The sequence below is a fragment of the Lepisosteus oculatus genome, chromosome 5 (genome assembly GCF_040954835.1).
Source record: "Lepisosteus oculatus isolate fLepOcu1 chromosome 5, fLepOcu1.hap2, whole genome shotgun sequence".
Classification (NCBI taxonomy): domain Eukaryota; kingdom Metazoa; phylum Chordata; class Actinopteri; order Semionotiformes; family Lepisosteidae; genus Lepisosteus; species Lepisosteus oculatus.
Window position 1 is genome coordinate 54,184,175 of NC_090700.1, and position 19,973 is coordinate 54,204,147.

Sequence of the window (19,973 nt, forward strand, 5' to 3'; positions counted from 1 at the left end):
AGTCAAACAAAAACCATACACATGAAAAAAAAGGCAAAAGAGACTCTCAGTTTCGTCTCTTTGGATATTGGTGATCCATTTGTGGTTTTCAAGAGCCACAGATTTGCCAAAATCTGAAATGGTAATGCTGTGCCGTGGGAAGCTTGATTTAGTTCCCTGCAAGACCTCCAGATATAGTCAGCCTGGACTTTAGGAGCAAATCTGAAGGAAATGAACTGAATGTTGAAGCCAGCTGAACAACTGCACTTTCATCCTCAGGACCTATTCGTTTCCACAACGTCGGCCTGAGGTTCAGACTCAGAAAGTCAGAAACGTAGCATAATTTTAAAACTCTCGCGAAGATATCTCACACATGGACGCAGCTGGTACTGTATACTCCCCTCCAGGACCACGGTCAATAAGAAAGCCTGTTCGTGTCAGTTGGTTGCATGCAGGGGGTCATGGCTAGGATACTTACTCAGAAAGTGCCTATAGGATAGAAGGGGCATAACAACTTCAGCAATAACCTGAACCAACACACATGCCAAGTGTCCTACCAGCAGGACTTGAGGGCACTCTGTCTCTCAGCTTTAAAGGCACTTTAGGCAAATAACTGTTGTTTTTGTTTGTTTCAGCATTAAAAGAGGAGATAAGGGGTATATGTATCTCCAGTTTCTTCATACTGAAAATTTAAGATCAGTAAGGCATGACCTTCTCTCCCTAACAAAAGCTCTTCAGGATTAATTTACCATATGGAGTTCTAACTCTTGCTTAGAATCTGAGTAGGAAAACCCTAAAAGGATCCAAAACCAACATTTCTTTCTGCAATACTTCACTAAACATCGCCTTATAAAGCCACGTTACTTGCAAGAAAAAAAAATCCAAAATCAAATTTAATTCAAGAGAATTAACCTCTACAAAGCAGGTTTTTCACTAAGGAAAAGATATCAGCAATAATCTGAACCAACAGTATATAGGCTTTCATAATATTGTAACGCATACGGCCGACATTGCAGGTTGTTCGAGCCGGCTTACCAGCGCAGTGATGTCACCGCCCTTCCCTGTGAATGGCAGGGACCGCAGCTGCCGGGCTGACGGGAGATTTCCCTTTGGCTCAACTGGCTGGGTCTCTGGGTAGAGTCCCCATCGTTGGGGGGCCGATCTGAGGGGGCAGCGGCGTGTGCGCATACCCACGTGAACCAGAGAGCGCTACATTATATTATATATGCACATATGTAGGTGAATTGTATATAAACTGTAGGCTACATGCATGCACTCATGAAAGGCATTTGGATGCAGCTGTCAAAAACTGCAATAAAAGTGAATGTGTTTGGATTCTAACACCAACAACACATCACATACTTGCAAACCTAATCAGGATATCTTTTGAGCCTGTACTGTCCAGTAATAAAAGACTCCAACCAACAATGACCTTGATTTATACCCAGAAACTACAATTAAAGCTTTCCAAGGGGTTCTAAAAACACTCTGTTTCTGCAGCACCATACTGTGGAGTCACAGCAGCTGCACACGGTGCTTTAATGGGATCAGAGAGCTGGCAGTGTCTGTCATTCATTTCCTCATTAAAAAACACTATAGTACCACAGTGCTATAGCCCTCACATTCCTAGGACTCCTTCAAAAAACCACAGGGAAGATCCTATAGGACACACACTGCTGTGCAGATGTCTTAGACATTTGCATTGTTCTACTCTAAAAAAACAAATCTATAAAGATCTTCCACTGAAATTGTAGTTATTTTGTTTTAAACTAACAGTTGATCCTGGCAGATCTGTATTTTTTGTGTAATACAAAAAGTAGTCCTTATTGATGTGGATATGGAAATATATTATGCTTTTTGCAAGGAAGACCTGACAATCATCACAAATGATTTGATTGATAAATGTGAAGGATTAGCTACTACAACGCTTCATATTGACACAGCTACTGTACCTACTCAACCTACTTCATATTGAGAGCTAATGTGATATTTACCTTGAGCTGTTCATTGGAGGCTTTGACTTTTTCAAGGTGGAGTACTTAACAGTCAAGACAAAGGAGCAATGCACAACACCTGCAAGCATTCATACGTGTTTCAGCTGCAGATTTCTGGAGCATTTCTAGACAGGCATCACGTATGGTTTGTTCAGGGGGATCGTTTGAGGATCAAATGTTAACATGTTAAATCTGAGCTACCTAGACGATTCTTAAACTGTAGAACTATACTGTTAACTGCACTGAAGGAATTAAAACTCTATTACAGGGTGAACCTCATTTGATTTCTGTGACTAAGAGGGTTTTTCTTTTCTATATAATTCTATATAAATTGTACTTAATCACTACTGGCGTTGCATAAAAGCTTTCTATGAATGAAAAAGAATCCTCTCCTTTTTTCATATGGTGTGTAAAAGCTTTATATGTCCAAGTTAAGGGTTTATTAAGGGTTTTCTAGACACTTGAAGGAATTCAAAATGGCCACTTTGTGCATCAGACCTTCTACAAGGTGTTGACCAGTTCACCTGTGTATCAATTAATGGAATGACAGTCTGCCTCAGAGGCACAACCGACAGAAGCTCCAGACTCACTTTAAGATAAAACTACTTTATCTGTCAGTAGGATCAAAGAACATAAGATCATAAGAAAGGTCACCAACGACAGGAGGCCATTCAGCCATCTACAGTAGCACATTTGGTAGTTACTAGCTAACTGATCTGATCCATCCAGCAATTTCTTCTCAAAGGCTGCTATGTCACTGGCCCTGCCAGCTCATTGCAGTGAGCTCTGAACATGTGCTGAAAGCACTGCTGCAAATCACAATCTATTCGCACTTTCAACCAGGCCTTGAAATAATAATACAACTGCCTCACTCCACACCAAAATGATGCTGACACTCAATTATCCTTTTCGGTCATGTGTGCACTACAATCCTTCGCTAAACTGGGCATTTCAGAGTCAAAAAGAAAAACTTGCATTGTTTTGGACTAATGAAAAAGCATTTCTGTTCTGCCTATAATTTTTCTTAATCAGAAAATGTTACTGTTGCAGACCTATAGTAAGTGATTCTTTTAGGTCTTTTAGGAGAAGAGAGAAGAGAATTAAAACTCCACAGCTGCCCTGACAGTAAGGACACATACTCCTGCATCAACAAGAGATTGGGTATTTCATAGTTTGGGGGTCATGGTTAGTTAACATCATAGGAAGCACAAACAACTCACATTCTGCATGGAAATAAGCAAGAAGCTTCAGTCTTCAAAATCTACACCAAGCCTTTTTCATGACAGACACTACTACAGCTCATTCCTCACCTGATTTCAAATGGCTATGAATATGCATGAACTCCTTTCTGCAAGCATTTTAACACTCCATTTAAACTCAGATGCTGCTGAGCTCCACATATTATAAAAAGATTGTCAAGGGAGGGACCAGTCAAGCAATATACTGTAGGTCTCTACAGTAATTCTGCAACTAAAAATGTAAAAGAAAAAATGCCCCAAAACATCAGTCTCAGAATAGCAGACTAATCAGATAGGAATCAGTGGATTCTGTAGTTTTAGACAAAAGCCATGGTCTGAAGTAACTGTGCTGGGTTACAAGTTGTGTGTGCGGAACAGCAAGCTCCACAGAGACAGACATTAGTGTATCTTGTTGTCTGTTCTTCTTATTTATCCCTAGTCTGCAGTCAGTTTTCATTACAGCCATCTTCTTTCTACTTCAGCACAAATGAACTGCTTTCCCCAAGGCGTCCAAAGGCCGCTTGGCAGTTGTCTCCTCGCAATAAGAAGCTCCAAACGTTTTTGTTTTTGTTTATTGGGTTGGAAAACAGAGCGCTGCCATGTGGGGGAATTATTAACAAATTGCACAGTTCAGACCTTGTCCGTTTTATGGCTGCTAAGCTGTTAAGATCGCACCTTTCAGCAGGAACCCCACCGAAACCTGACATTCCCACACTTGATTGCTCTTCATTGTGCTGAGTGTGCTCCTGCTGACCCAGGCTATTGGTTCAGCTCACGGGAGGCGAAGCAGACTGCGTTGCAACTGGACTGTGAGCCGCTTTGCAATCTTAAAGGAGCTTTCCTTATGGAATCTGAACGTTCACGTGCAGACACAGAAAATGGACAGAGATGCACTAAGGCCAAGAAAAGGTTATTAAGAAACTTTTCTGCTGACTGGCACAGACAGTTCATAGTCTGACCATTTAAAAAATAAACTCCCAATCTTAGTTGACTTTTCTGTTTTTTTTTTACATGGAACTGTTCATGGTATAAATAGCAGGCTCCTGTACAAGTACATCACAGAGCTATAAACAAACCCAAGGTTTAGCTACCAACTACTTCTGTGTTTCTGCATAATCCATTTGATGCTTAGTTTTTTAGCAGATGCATATAATTACTATCAAAGTGCATCTTTAAAATAAAATACAAAATAGACCGTGTTACACACTGTAAACACTATGTAAAGCTGGCTGTGCTGTAGTTGAAAACAATGGTCAAAGCCTATTAGGCTTATATCATGTTCTACTTTGCATGATTACAAAAACTACAATAGGAGTCTTCTATCAGAGTGCCAGCAAAATTCTTAGAGAGAAAAAAACTGAATAAGGTTTAGTTTCTGCTGTGAAATAATCCCATGCTCCGAGCTGGCTGTAGTTTTACTGTCACAGTTATCGCAATTGCTTGCTGGTCGCTGGTGAGGGCTCTTTCACACACCCCCTCCGCCCCAGGTCAGACACAGGCACACAGCTCACCAGGCTGGGCTGAAACCTGGGCTCCGGCTGCCTGAAGCCGGCTTGCAGAGAGGTGTCAATTTTTCCCCTCCACAACATCTAAAGGTCTCAGTTGTGTGGTGGGGCAGCCCTGTCAACCCCGCGGGCTGGATGAAGGCAGGAAGTGTCTCTTTCCGCGGCGGCGCAGAGGCCGGGGGAGCTGCGGGGCCAGAAGTGTACACATCAAGCGCCTGGCTTCTGAGGAACACGACATCACACTTCTTCTTCTGTTGCTACAGCTGTTTAAGTGCCACACCGCTAATTTTTCTTTCCTCGCTAAGCATCCTGAGCACAATCTTTTTACAGAAAAAAAGCTGAAGTCAGTCTCAGTCTGTCTACAAAATGTCTCTTCTGGAGCGCTGTGTTCGCGGTGGGGGGCGTGGCAGGTCCCACTGGTGGACTCCTTCATGTCTTCCAGAGCAGCATTTGTTTTTAAAAGTTCTTTGACTTAAAAAAGAGGGATGTTACTCAAATAATCATAGCCAATGAGGGGAGGTACAACACGTCATTACTCAGAAATGCTACATTGTGTGGTTCTTTGAACTATTCAGCTCTTGCATTTTACTTACAGCACATGTCAATGCAGTAGATTGGCAGCTCTGGAGCCCACAGAAAGTCATTTTCAGCATCTAACCCGCAGATTTCAAACCTTAAAAAAGATCTGTTTCCCCCCATACTAAAACAATGGTATTTTTAGACTCTCATGCAGAGCTGTGGTTCCTGAAGGGAGCACAGGCTAAGGAGAACAAAGACAAATCTTTGTGCCTTTTCACACACCCATGTGCCAGACATCATCCCGAGTTCGAATGTGAGAAGCTGCTTTTCTGTTAAGGTAACAGACATCACCTCCCCATAAAAAAAAACATGTTGAGGAAAATTCAGTCTAAACTCTTCTGTTTCTTACAGTACAAGGTTAACAGATGGTCCAGCAAACATAGAAGACATATTCTGCCATACTCTACGCAAAGTGCTTCCGCTAGTTTTATATGGGATTCAAGCTCTTTGTCTCTGATGATCTTTTATCTTTCATCTGTATTTATTCTGTGAACAGCTGTGCTTGGCATTTTCCCTTTCTCCCTCCCTCTTCCCATCTCCCACTTCCGTTCTTTTTTCTCTGTCTTTCCCGTTATTCTTCCTTTCATTTTTCTGTACAATGGCAAGGTCAGACTCAATGTGTCTTCTTGGATTGTAAAGAAATGAAGAAATCCTGAAGCAAGGAAGGCAGCCTTGTTATTAGAAGAGAACAAAGTCTCCCCAAGGCTTTAAGAAAATACTGCGTTTTAGACAGCAAACAACTGCTCTTCAGTCAGGTAATTTGTAAAAGTTTCCGTGCGTCCTGTGAAATCACTCGGGTCCTCACACGCACGTGCAGTAGTTAGGAACTGGTTGGTGTCTCATTACAGTACCTGTGGCTCGTGGATTGCAGCCGGCCAGAGGGTGTGAAATATTGCGTGCTCTGCGCGGCCTGCCAGTTACTGACGCAATCAGACTGAGATGCGATTCTGGAATATCGCCTTCGGAGGCAGAGAGGAATCAGAGAAACTAGCATAAGGGACCTGACCATGGGGTGGTTTAACCACCGTGGCACGTTCATGTCTGGGAATGAGGTCCAAGTGCTGTAGTTTGCGAAGGGCCCCATCTGCGTCCCTGTAAGAAACAGATATGAAGCAGAGAGGAGCGAGACGCTATCAGACACGGACCCCAGCTGGGAGTCCAGTCCAGGCCCCCCTGGCTCCGACCCAGCTGGGGTACTTCAGATGGACAGGCGTCTCTCCCCCCGTCTGCTCGGATCATCTCTCGGAGGAAGTAGGGAGCTGCAGAGAAGGGTAGCCTGGCAGCACAGGGACAGTTCTCTCTGTCTTGACTGCTGGGCTTCTCTGTAGCACAGACCTGACAGCTGGGCTCCTGTCAGCTGACCTTAGTTGCTTAACAGATTTAACTTTAGTTTACTATCCACAGTTTTACCCACTTCCATAGCACTGGTGAACATTGGTAAACTGGAACATCTCAGTTCATAGAGTGCACTGCATTTAGTGGATAAGCCATTCTCCGGAAACATTCCTTTATTTGATTTCTAGATCTTACATAGCTGAACAACATAACTTGTTAAAGCAGATTATTATTGAGCAATTTTCTTTTTAGGTCATAGGTCACTTTCACTCAAAATGTTTTTTTTTTCCAACTGTGATTTAATTTCCAGGACTGAAATAATATTTCTAACCAGACTCAGTCCTGTTCTTCCTTTTTTGTTCTTTCCTATAGTTCCTTCCTATATACTGTAGCTGCTGCCTACTGTAGAATTGTATGTACTCAAATATGCCCTGTGTCTCTACAGGTTAAATAAAGCATTTATTAATTGACTACCCAATGTATTCTAAGCCAGTTAATTTAATGAAGGCCCTATTTAGGGCCAGGAGATTGGTCTGTAATATTATCCTTCAGTGATTTCATCACAGAGCATAATTAAGAACTGTATTTTAAATATACAGTCTTTCCTTTAGGAGGCACGATAGGGATATTACAGTTTTGAAAACGCTTTATGGAAAGACTAACAGAGATCAGCTATATTACATGTTCAGTGCTGCCCTAGAAGAGGAGAATTTGAAACACTAGCTGACGTGCACACGACAAATGTCAGGCTGTTGTTAAAGTTAATACCGATATATCAAAGAAGTTTTCAAAACACGTGAGCAAACTCGCTTCTAAGGAAGCACGCACAGTTAATTGAGGCTCTTAGATCATTACAATTTATACGTGGCATTTAATGTTAATTGGTTATTCTTGTATTCTTTAAACCGCACATCCAGCAAAGCCTTCTCTCTCCCCTTCTAAACTGCCACGTGCTCCTTTAGTTCTTTATACCAACAATGTTTTTCTCCCACTAAGTGCTCACAAGTGTGCACATTATAGTTTCATTAAAGTATAATCATGTTGATCCACAAGCTTTTTGAAATTCAAAAAGAAGAAAAGGGAAAAACAACATTATAGTCGTTGTGCTTTGTAAAGCACAGAGCTGTGCCCATCAGCCTTCGGCGTGCTGATGTAAATCTCCAGCGAAGTGAACTAAAGCTCAGCATCACTCTGCCTGGAAGTAAAATCATCAAACTTTTAATGACTTGTGCAATTACTCCCAGTAACATGCCTAATGACATAGGGAGGATTAGAAATGAGTTTTTATACCCATTATTCTTCAAAAAAGCTGTGTGCAATGTAAGTACATGCCATACTGTACCTTCAATCGCACTGAAAATAATTCTTTACTACAAAACCAATCCAGCACGTAACATGAGAGAGTACATGGACTGATGGATGGGTAGATTAGACCACTCACAAAAATGTAAGGACTTATTAGAAAAGTAAACAAATACTGGATGAACAAGTTACTCGAAACGATAGAAATTCCTAGAAAAAATATACCAGCGATTAGAATTTCAAGCCTAGTGGTACCTTTACTCCAGATCTAGATCAACCGCACTTCATGCTTATTATGTACTTTACCTACTTTACTGTATATACAATATCTTCTGCTGGGAGAGAAAGTCTTTTCTGAGGCAATTCTTCTGTCTGCTGCCATTCTCACATCCATTGCAACACAAGTTTGCAATTAGCATGTCAGGTTTCTCAGTGAGGTTCACCAGCTCCAGCAGGCTCAGATCTTCATGATGACAGAGACTTTCCACACTCTCGACACAAGGCTCAAAGCTGGTAAGGTTTTGAGCACCTTACATTCATTCATTTTAATTTTGCATGACAGATCCTCTTTTTGTTTCAAATTCTTCCCAGGAGCTACACAGCTCAACGGGGCTCTCCATCTCAGGATGAGAGAGGAATTTGTCTCACCATGTCTCTTAAAGTTTTATTCAAAGTATTTGTTTTAATTAAATAACAGTTTGGGGACAGGAACAGTAACCATTGTCACGATGAAGGGTTTTGCTGGTGTGCCACAAAAAATGACAATCTCACATCTCTTAATGAGGGACAGAAATGCATCAACCAATTTAGCCTGACAAAGCTTTGTAACCCAAGCTACTTCTCACCATACAGAAATACAAAGTTCATTAAATTGTCTATGTACGCATGAGAAAGCTTACCATGACAATCGGCTAAGTATCTTGGCTAATTCCTCAACTTATCACGCATTGACATTGCCTAGCTATAGTTTCCCAGTTTGTTTCATGTGCTACCAAGCCTTATGACACATTACCCTGGTTCTGCATACTCCTGGAATGAAACTACACCACTGTATGCTTCAAGGGTTGTCTTGACTTTCACATCTCAAACATTTTTGCTGCCACATGTTCTAAACTAATGAGAGACTCAAGAAGACTGTTGCCTTCCATCTTTTGGTAAGAAAAAAAAACGGTAAAACAGCCTTTCCACACCTATAGAAGACCGTTTTCGCCAGGGAGTAAAAAAAAAAACGCGCTATTGTATCTCAGAATTGCGACTTGAAAACTCAGTATTACGACTTCATATCTTAGAATTGCGACTTAAAAACTCAGAATTACTTTATATCTCACAATTGCGACTTCAAAATAGCCCACATTTCATTGTCTGTCCTTTTGTTATTGTAATGAATTCGGGTTCTAGGGTTTGTGCCCCTCGCCACTCCCACCCTAGTTTGTGCCTCACAGCATTGGCTTGAACCCAGGTTCGAGATATAAAGTCGGAATTCTGAGATATAAAGTCGCAATTGTGAGATACCATATCGCGTTTTTTTTTACTCCCTGTCGGAAACGGGCTTCCATACACACCTCACCCTGTTATCCCCCTCCTCAACCACACTTGAAACTAATCAATTTGTTTTGATAGAAGCCGTATTTACTGGCCTCCACTCATACTTCATTCTCTCCTATAAATCCAGAAAGGTCAACGGTCTCTTCAAAGCAATTCCAGTAATGATACAAGAAGGATGATGTACCAATGCAGCATGCTGTAATGCCACAGTATTTAATTAGCCCACTTAAAGCATTCTTTCATTTAATGTCATGAATATAAATTGCCTGCAGCTCAGCCACATAGATAAAGATTCTAATTGTCACTACAATGGGGACTTGTAGGCTAATTATTATTCCCTCAGGTTAGGAGCGTACCCCAGAGAGATCACAACACGAAGTTCACGATACTGCAGAGAGCGAACTCGAGATTATAGCCCAGGCTTCACTGCAGCTCCACAGAGAGAAAGGGGGTTTTTTGGAACAAACAATATATAGGCCATGACGACTGCCATTATGCTGAAAATACTGTTCTATTTTTGAATATTACAAAAAAAAAACAAATAAATCCTAATTCATGGCAGTGTTTACTCTTGCAATTCTAGAAAGAGAAAAATGACTTTATAAAAATGACTTATAAAATGTGCTAGAAAATGACAAAAAAAAGAGCTTGTTTTATTTTAAAGCAACGGAGAAACCTAGATCACAGATCTACAATAATCTAGCCTCCATTCAACAAGAACATTCTTGTACTGTACGCATGGTTTAAACTTAAAAACAAATCCTTTGTTTCAGAATGTGTCAGCAGACTGAAGTTTTTTTTCTTCTGAAATGTCTGGAAACAAATTATTTTGCCCTCTTTTTTTGTTCTGAAACAGCTGAAGAAGGATTTTTGTCCTAATCAGACTTTGGAGCGTCATGAAATAGCCGTGACTAATATTCACATATCCCATAATACACAGTCAGAGACTTGTAAATATTATTATAAGTGGAGCATTACAGTACATGCATCTTGTAATTTAACTGTTTAACACTTCAGGGACACACCTGGGCAACAGGGCGGTCACTTCTGCAAACCGCAAGCTGCCTCCTCTCTACTGATGTCAGTGGAAGGTTGCTGCTGTGTTCCTGGCATACGACCACCCCTCTCCCTCCTTTCTTAATTTTGGATCACACCCAAAAGCCTGGTGTTATACTGATAATTAGACCATCGCGTAGATTTTGTTTCTCACTCGAGCAAATTGCTACCCACTCAGTAACTGTTTGAAGAAAGGAGGCAGGGGGGAGAGAAGTGGGCATGGGGGGACATTAGTGTTAATGTCATCGCTTTCACAGAAGTGAATAAAACTTAAATTATCCTTCCAAATGCAGAATAACAGGGCTGTTTAAACCCGCAGAGAAGTGCAAATGATATTTTCAGAAGGTGAGACTCTCTGGCAATGTGTGGCAGCTCAGGTCCCTGGGAACCTGATATTGTAAACTGCAATTCAATTCCTTTGAGATATCTGTTGCTCATGACATTTCGGATATTTGCTTTTCTCTCTATATACTGCATTTTTGAGAATACCATTCTTACAACCTTACAATCTCACCTCTGTAATTCACTCAATAAACATAAAGAGATCTATTATTTTGATTAGTTTGCTAAGTTTGTACCAGAACTAGGAAGGCTTGGGTTTTGCAACATAAAAATGACAAAAAATCAACAAGGGCTGACTAAAATGTGTTAAGCATGTCTGAATGTATACGTATGTACTGCAAGGAGACTGAGCAAGCACCAGATCTCTCTGTCTTTTAGTCCTGACCTTGTAATCAGAGGGTACGCATCAGTGCTTGTTTCAGATAATTATTACCAACAAGATGGAACCAAAGGGAGCCTGCTCCCCAAAAAGCAGCAGATAATCCTAACAGTGATAAAACTTCTGTGGCTACCATAAATCCTGCGCTCTCAACTAGAACAGGCTTGGAAATACCATGGGAGAATTTGGGGGAACGGCCACCAAATGGTCAATACACTGTATACCGAGAGGCATTAAAAAATGCAACAAATGCCATGGGTTCTGATAGTAATGTCTCTCCATGTATCATAAACATTGCTATAAACTATTGTTACAAAAGTACTTTTCCTTGCTCAACATTTTTGCTTTCCTCCACGGACAACAACTCCCGCTATAGATAGCTAAGAAGGACTGGGACACCAATAGGTGGCGTCTACACATCCTACAGGGGGTACTTCTCCTTGGAACAGCAAACGGACAGGTTTGGAATTAGTTTCAATTCCGATTTGTAATCGCATCCCTTCAAACACGAAAGATCTCGATTGCCATAGCAACGTGGCACAAATTCAAAGAGTTGGAATGGCAGGCTCAGTCCTTCTCCGCACGCAGAAGAAAATTAGAATAATAAATTGCCAAGCTGGCAAGAGTACCCCTGATGTTACCCTTCTTGCTGAGTGAGGTCTTCAATTGAGTTTTGGTAATTGAAAGCAAATTTCCAAAACAGTGATCTTTTATTTCCCTCTGTGGAGATCCTGTTATCATCAAGTCTGCTCCTGACCGGACACTGTAAGACCTCTTGGGGAAACAGAGCAGGACTCTAAGGCTTCTTACCCAAGAGCACACTATGTACTCCTCTGTACGGTGTACAGTTTACAGTTAACACTACATTTGCCACTGCGCCACTCTTTTTAGAACCCGAAAAGAACGGTTTCAGGTCTGCCAGCCGCCAGAGAAATGGAAAGGTAACATTTACTCCGTTGTTATGAACAATACGAACACAATTTTAAATACCCCAACAGCAAAACTGAAACAGACGGGGTTTTTCCTTTCCTCTCCCACCAGTTCGCAGTCTCTGCCCGCAGACGTTTGCTCAGGAGCCTGCCCTTTCAGAGGGTGTGCGCCGGTGCAGGCGGCGAGAGTTTTGCCGAGGTGGGGCAGGGGGTGGCGGGGACGCCCATCTCCATGGGCGAGAAGGTGGCACCCACCTGTCTGTTCCGCTCATCCATGATCCGCGTGATCTGTATCTTCTTCCTCCCCATTTTCTTTGCCCTCTCGTCTCTCTGACACTCCAGTATAGTAGAAAAAAACACCCAAGCTTGTCTTCCTTCACTCCTCTAGCACATTGTACACAGTCTCTCTGCCGTCCCAGTCTGCCACACCAAAACCTGCAGAGAGAAGAAAGCACACACTTAGCATTGTTATTGATGCATATGAAAAGCTTGTGAGCTTTTTTAGTTTCCATTCCGGTACACATACAGTGAGGATACGAATTTGAAAAACATGATGCTTTTTTATCTTCCCACCTGCAGCCCAGCAGTAGCTGGCAATGAGCGAAGGAGGAAAATAAAATTTCAAGAAGATGGCAGCTCAGTTTGAGACTTTGCTTGTTTTTTTTTTTAAACTAACTTCTCTTACAATCGTATCAGCCAAAAGTGAATTCTAATTCTCATGCCTCTGTATATCTTCAGGATGGAAGTGTTTTTTGTCTTGTTTCTCTCTTTAAAGATCAAACTTCAATCCTGAAAAATCTCCTCCAGTGCCAAAAAAGCAGAGACAGCATGCAGTACCTGAAAGGTTTTATTCAGGGCTGAAGCTCTAAAAACAGCTGGTTGTTAATACACAGCTTCTGACTTTCTGCTACAGGACACACCTTTCTACTGGCAATAAGTGGATGCTGGATGTTCATGGAAAAAAGCTGCAGAGGAATATTGACAGCAGCACTACTATCTTGTTTCCGATCCAGCGAGATCTCAGGCGCTAAGTATGGCTAGAACAGGTCGGTACTGGGATGTGAGACCTCTAAGGAAAACCAGGTTGCTACTGTACTGTAAATGGTGTTGGTGGAAGAGTCGGTGGAGCTTTTCTCTCCAGAATCTCCAAACAAATGCCCCAGTCAACACAGGTGACCGGGGTCACTGTGCTATATGAGATGCAGTCCTTGGAATGAGATGTTTAATGGAGGTCCTAACTACTTGACCATTAAAGATCCCAGAAATGCTCATAAGAGTAGGATTGCTAACCCCTGTGTCACCAGCTAAATTCCACTCTGGGCTTGTTCAATTTAGCCTCCCTGAGGTTCCACCTTAATTCTATCACCCTTAACTGGAGAAGCTATTCCTCGCTCTGAGTCTACTGCTGTGTAATAGGACTTCTGGTGAAGAGTGGCTGCTGCCCATCACATTTTAAGATCCTTTGAGGTTGAAGGGCACTATATAAATGCAAGCAATTATCATTATGAATTCAGATCATTCGTAAAATGCAAAAATATCAGTCACCTTACTGTATTATCACAGTATGGCATGTTTCATTCAATCATGCTTAATATCTGGCAGAACACACATAACAAATGCAAGGTAAATTAAAAATATAACACAGAAGAAGTGTTATTTGAAGTTAAGCACAGGGGGTTCTGTCTCTTGTGAGATGGTACCTGGGTGAGTGTGAAGTTATGGCACTGAGAGCCCATCTCTGTGACCTCTGGACTTCAGGCTGGTAGGCCTGGCATTCTGAGGCCCCACTGAGTACCACTCCACATCTAACCCCGCTTGTGGTTTAATGCTTAGCGACAGGGTGAGCCAATTAGGCACAGACTGCATTCAGCCATCTACTCTCTCTCTTGCTGCTGAGAGGGAGCAGGTCACTGGAGTCAGACCCTCACAGAGGAGGCCTCTGAAGAAATGCCCTTTAATTGAAGGAGCGGTGTCTCTTAACACTAAACATGCTCAAACTTGGTAAAACTGCGAAATCACTGTGGGGTCCTACTCAAACAGCGCTGCTGTTGGAATGAAACACTACCACACTGAATCCGCAGCTTTCTCAAGCTGTGCTTTTGACTGAACCCAACAGAGCTCTGGCCATGAAGACCACAGCCACCTCCCCACTCCTTCATGACCTGACAGGGGCTGTTAAAGTGACTGTCAAGGGAAAAGAAAAGCTTGCCAGAATGCGACAGATGAGTTTAAATAAGTACAGCACGGAGAAATGAGAGTGCTCATGATGCATATATTCAACTGCTCAGCCCCCGAGGACACAAGGGACACTGCAGCAAAGGGCATGAAGTACACACCTCACACTGCAAGTCTGCAAAGTCTGACTTGTAAAACTGAAGTAATTTCCCCTCCCCTTCCTTCAGAAAAAAGGCTTTCATGCAAATACAATTATTGAGAGAGGAAGAACTTTAGCCAGCATAATGTACAGAAATTGTAGCAAAAACCCAGGGGTTTCCCATATCTGTGGGCTGAATAAAGTCACATTGTAAACAATAATAATAATTATTATTATTAATTACCTGACGACTTTATCCATAGATACCTGCACTGTTATACGGTTGATTCTTTCATTACTGAACATTTTAAATTCAATGTTAACAGCATGTCAAACAATGACACAGTTCAACAGAAGTAATGTAATCTAGCTAGAACACGGGACAAACCTTAAAAAATACTTTCATAAATTACACCAAAAAAAAGGTTTAAGAGTGCTCATTTCATAAAAAGGTTGGAAATTATAACAGGTGGTGGTAGATACTGCTGTGGCGTTACAGAAACATCTAAGAGTTAAAAGTGTAAATTTAAAAAAAGACTGAAAGGGCACACAGGTGGGAACCCCTTTTCCAGCACTGAGCCAAGTTCTGTCTGAGTTAGAGAATCTGGAAGGACTTCACTGTCTCCACCCAAGCGCTCTCTAACAGACAACGCAGAAGCGACTTTCTGAAGCGCACCGAAATCTTTCCACAGTCATGCCTTCCTCTCACAAGCCATGCAGTTTCTAACCCAGGGCCTGACACCTCATGAAAAAGACAAACCACAAGCCCATAGAAAAGCCAGCTGAATTTTGAGTCCTATGGCCAATGAAACTGTGAGTTCTCACAAGTTCCCCAGCGTGACACCAATGATCAGAAGACAAGGGCCAAGAAAGATCTATTAAATCTATTCCACCGACCTAATTAGAGGCAGTTCAAAACTCCGGAGTCATGTTTCGCAGAGTCTGAACATCTCCGATCTCTCTGCAGTCATTTCTACACAAAATCCAGTAGGTTTATTTGTTCAGTGCAAGATGGGCGAATGAGTGAGTCTATCTTGTGGGCAGCCTACACAAGTCTGACATCTATAGGAAATTCTTACCAGCAAAAACCCAAACAGCAGAACTTCTTGAAAACTACATCAGAACAGAAATGTGAAAATTTTAGGGGGTTTTCTTTTTTAATATTTTTTTTCCTCTCATATTTAAATTGCCACCCTTTTACAGTTTCCAAAATTTCTTGGTGCCCCGCCTAGGACAGATTCTAAATGTTAGGAACCTGAAAATCCTAAACAGTGCTATATTATGTTTCATACAGTGCAATTTACAAAAAGAACTCTTTGTTGTAGTTACCTTCATTCTTTTAAGAGATTATAAAACTATTCTCCAATTTTGAGTGTTCTATATATCAAATATTTTCAATTATCGAATCAGAAATATCCCAAGTCAGCACGGTCTCCTTATCTGTCATGATTAACATGTACAATATTTAGTCTGGCAATGGTCTAAGCAATCTCAGTGGAAAACAGTGCTGTGTCCATGTATGTGAATGCTCCAAGTTAATGATTTTTGTGCACAACTTCAAAACCAGAGAAGTGATTGACTATGTTTACTGACTGACTTTACTGATTATTCATATGCCACACACATGCTTAATTTAACACCGGAAGGGCAAGGAACAAAAAATGACAAATTAGACACGGAGATCTGTGCAGATGTTTGGTGATGGTATTCTTCAGGCCTGGACTACCAGACTCAGAGACGGTTTTTACCCCCGCACGATCAAACTGTTAAACTCCCAGCCTCTCTCTCTCACACCTCACGCCTCACGCCTCACGCCTTCTTTCTTACCAAAAACTCAAACACACATTGAAATCTACCTCTACCTTACATGTCAAAAAGATCACTCCCCATAATTTCTATCCTTTTATTTCATTCTGTTGATGCATGTTTTTGCACATCTGTTGTTGTTTTGCACACTGCCTGTTGTCTCTTTCTTTAATTATACAATTGCATTGTTGTTTTTTTGTACTACTTATCGTCTGAGAGCTAGCTAAATAGCATTTCGTTATACCATATACCTGTATATGAGTAAAATGACAACAAACTTGAACTTGAACTTGAACTTCTTCACAATACAGATGGGAATCTCAATAAACATGCAGCAAGCCCTCCACTATTTTAGTGCATCATTCTCTTCCATCTTAGAAGCACCTGACTGGGACAAACTTCATATTCCAAGAATGTTATGACCCAAAAAGCCATTTTCTAGGAGTCTGATATTGTATATTACAAAGTATTGTAATTTGAGTTTATAAAAGTTTAACCAATTTCCTTGGAAAATAAATCTGTGTTTGTATGCCAACACAAGATGGCAAAAACATCTGTGTTGTAATAAATGTATACATTTAAAAATATTTTTTAAAAATAATTTAAATAATAAATTACTCCACGTGAGGCCAGCACATTCCTGAGTAAATAAAGGTATGATTAAAGCACTGGTATCCTCATATAAGAAAGTGCAGTTATTAAAATGTTCAAAGGAGAGGATCAGTGCTGATCATTTTAGTGCAGATGAGAAACACTGAATTTACTGTTCAGCTTTTGTCCAGTACTTTCTCTTATATACCATGTTATTCAGAGAAAATGTAATCACTTCCAAGTTTAAATGTTTGGCGTTTCATTTCCAGAGCATAACATTTCCAGCACCACGTCCAGGGAGGACTGTGCCTGAGTGTGTCCTGGGCTGCAGGGATCAACTACACGGAGGAGCAAGATGCATTTAATTATAGTTTGCAAGTGTCACATAAAAACACAACGGCAGACAAAACAAATACCCAGGCAGGCAGATAAAACCTGGCCTGAGTACAACAGTTTCTTTTTTTTAAATACCAGACTGAATTTCTTAGCAACATGTGGCTGGCAGGCAACCAAGACATGGTCCATGCTTGTCCCACTGAATTAATCCACCTTGAACACTAGAACTGTCAGGGTTTGTTATTCAACATGGGCACAGGTGTGTTCAGAGGGCTGTGGTACCACAGTGCGCAAGACATTTTTCCTTCCACTGGACCTTGTGGGCTCATCTGTCCAGTTAGAAACAAAACATCTGTAATACCAAACCACCATTCCAAAGCCCCTGCTTCCTTCTAATTCATTTGTCAACAAGCTGCACATGAAGTGCAATTACCAGGAATTTTGCTGCAGAGGTCTGATTCAGCTCAAGCTATGACTCAGTGTATTGTGTTCTCCTTGATCCCCAGTCATCTGGACTCAGCTTATTATGGACAAATATAACAGCTGTGGAAATTTAAGCCCAATTTTTGGCATTTAATCAGGTTTTTCTTTAATATCCAGAAACACCTCAGTGCCATAAAAGAGGAACAAGCAAATGAATGTCACTTTAATATCACATCCATTTGTCTTTAAGGGTTTCCACACCATTGTGTTATTTTATTTTGGGAAATGTATCCAAGCTACTTCTGGTATCTCGTGATCCTTCACTGTGTCCCAGTGTTACTCAGGCCTGCACGGTGAATTATGTTCACATGAATCCAGCAAAACCTCTGCCTGCATGACACACTGGAAGAATGTCTGTACTGTATGTAATGCATCGTGTCATGACATTTTCATCACCTTAATAAGCAAAGACATTTATACTCTCACAGAACCAAGATGCAGCGGAAGTAGTGACGATGGAAACTGTGCTTGTACGATTCTACCTGAATTTTATGCCCTGTTCCGTTACTGGCGATTATAGTTCATACAGTAAGTGTATCAGAATGTCTGCATACCACCTTGGAATATATAGTATCTTTTTCAATCTTAGCAGTTGTTTCACTTGAAAAAATACTACATGAGCGCATGAATGAAAATATAAAAGAATAAGCTTTTTAAAAAATACATATATTTTATATACATTTGGAATGCAGACATCCATGGATTTTAATTTTCCATGAAAAAGTCATGTAATAAATAACACTTAAGCTCAATATTTATCCCTGTATACTTGAGAGAAAGAATCCTTTTCAGTCTAAACTATTATACTAAAAAACTGAACTCCATAGGACTCTCAAACCTGTTACAAAGTCCCTGTCTGTACATTTCCATTTGAATTGTTGAATTTAAACAGGTGTTGTGACAAAAGGGAACTAAATGAGCCTCCTTAAAAGAAGAGATTGAGGAGAGAAGCACACTTGAAGAGCCTGTCTGTGGTAGTTCATTTCAATCCTTCAGTATGGCTGCCCTGCAATAAGTAAACTACTCTGATAAAGCCAGCTCATCTTTTAACCACTTGATGAACATTCCCTGGTGGTTTTAACATTTAAATCTCAGAAGCTTTCACAGTCTCAGGCAAGGTCGCAAGGCAAGATTATGTTCTTCTTATACAATTAAAGGCTTTAAGGAGGTAAGCGTGCTCTCATGACCTTCCTGAAAAAACACCATTTTCAGCAGCAACAGAGACATCCGAATGAAGATGACCTGATTGACATACAGTATACAGTAATACTTTGCAATGGGAAGATCGTATTTGTTTAATTTAACCACATCTGTGGCCCCAAAGGAGATTAAAGGGCCACAGTTGACCTACCATAAATGTAATTAAAAACAACTTGGAGAATTATAAAATTAAATGATATCCATTCATAATGCGTTGAAGGATACCTTAGAATGCCAATACTAGAAACTGCTTTCATCAACACACTTTCTGTAAAACTCAGTAAAACACTACCACACTTGTATTTCCAAGTGAGTTGCACACACACCAAAATCCTTGTTTATCACAGGAAATGGCTGTTAGGTTTTGCAAACGTATTTACATAAAACCGATTCAAAACTAAAAACACATTTTTCCATTTCTTGGAATTGTATTTGGGGTCATTATCTTTCTGGAATACAACATTCTGCCTGATCAGCATCTTCCCAAACGTAACAACATAATGAACTAAATTTGTGAAACTCTTAAACTGATTTGTGATTATATGGTATATGTTATATGACCAGCACTAGACTTCCAAATGTTATCTCTTGTGATTTAAAATTAATATACATAAAGCCAGGATTTTTTTTTAGTAAACGTTTGATTTACTTTACAAGTCTACCAAAACTTAAAGAACAGTGTCTTTATAAAAGTGTATTCTTCTATGTAAGTACAGTACAGTATGTACAGTATATATGTAAACACAGTTTTAGATGTTTTAAAATTCAGTCAAAATTTCATCTACTAATCGCTCACACATTTAAAACATTTCCTGAACTGAACATGAGTTCTTTTTTTCTCTCTCAACAGAAAAAATAAGTTCTAAAATCCAGATCAAACTCTTCCACTACACTTTGTATAGGATCATAGGTGATCCTGGTACAGAAAAACTGACAGCAGCACAGATGAAAACGATACTTGTTCAATCACGTCTCATTCCAGAAAACACATGACATGCGACTGCAGCACATTTCACATCTGTTTCACTGCTTCAACAGTACAACACAGTTTAAGGATGAA

At 40.6% G+C, this 19,973-nt stretch overlaps 1 protein-coding gene across 26 annotated transcripts in view; it reads right to left on the reverse strand.

Annotated features, from left to right (window-relative positions):
• Positions 1-19,973, reverse strand: part of mef2aa (myocyte enhancer factor 2aa) — a 154,711-nt gene that overhangs the window by 71,585 nt on the left and 63,153 nt on the right. For all 26 annotated transcript variants that reach the window (XM_069190639.1, XM_069190630.1, XM_069190635.1 and 23 more), the window contains one exon: positions 12,439-12,618. In XM_069190639.1, coding sequence (XP_069046740.1) covers positions 12,439-12,492 — 54 coding nt within the window. In that variant the 5' untranslated portion in view covers positions 12,493-12,618. The remainder of the gene's footprint in view (positions 1-12,438; positions 12,619-19,973) is intronic.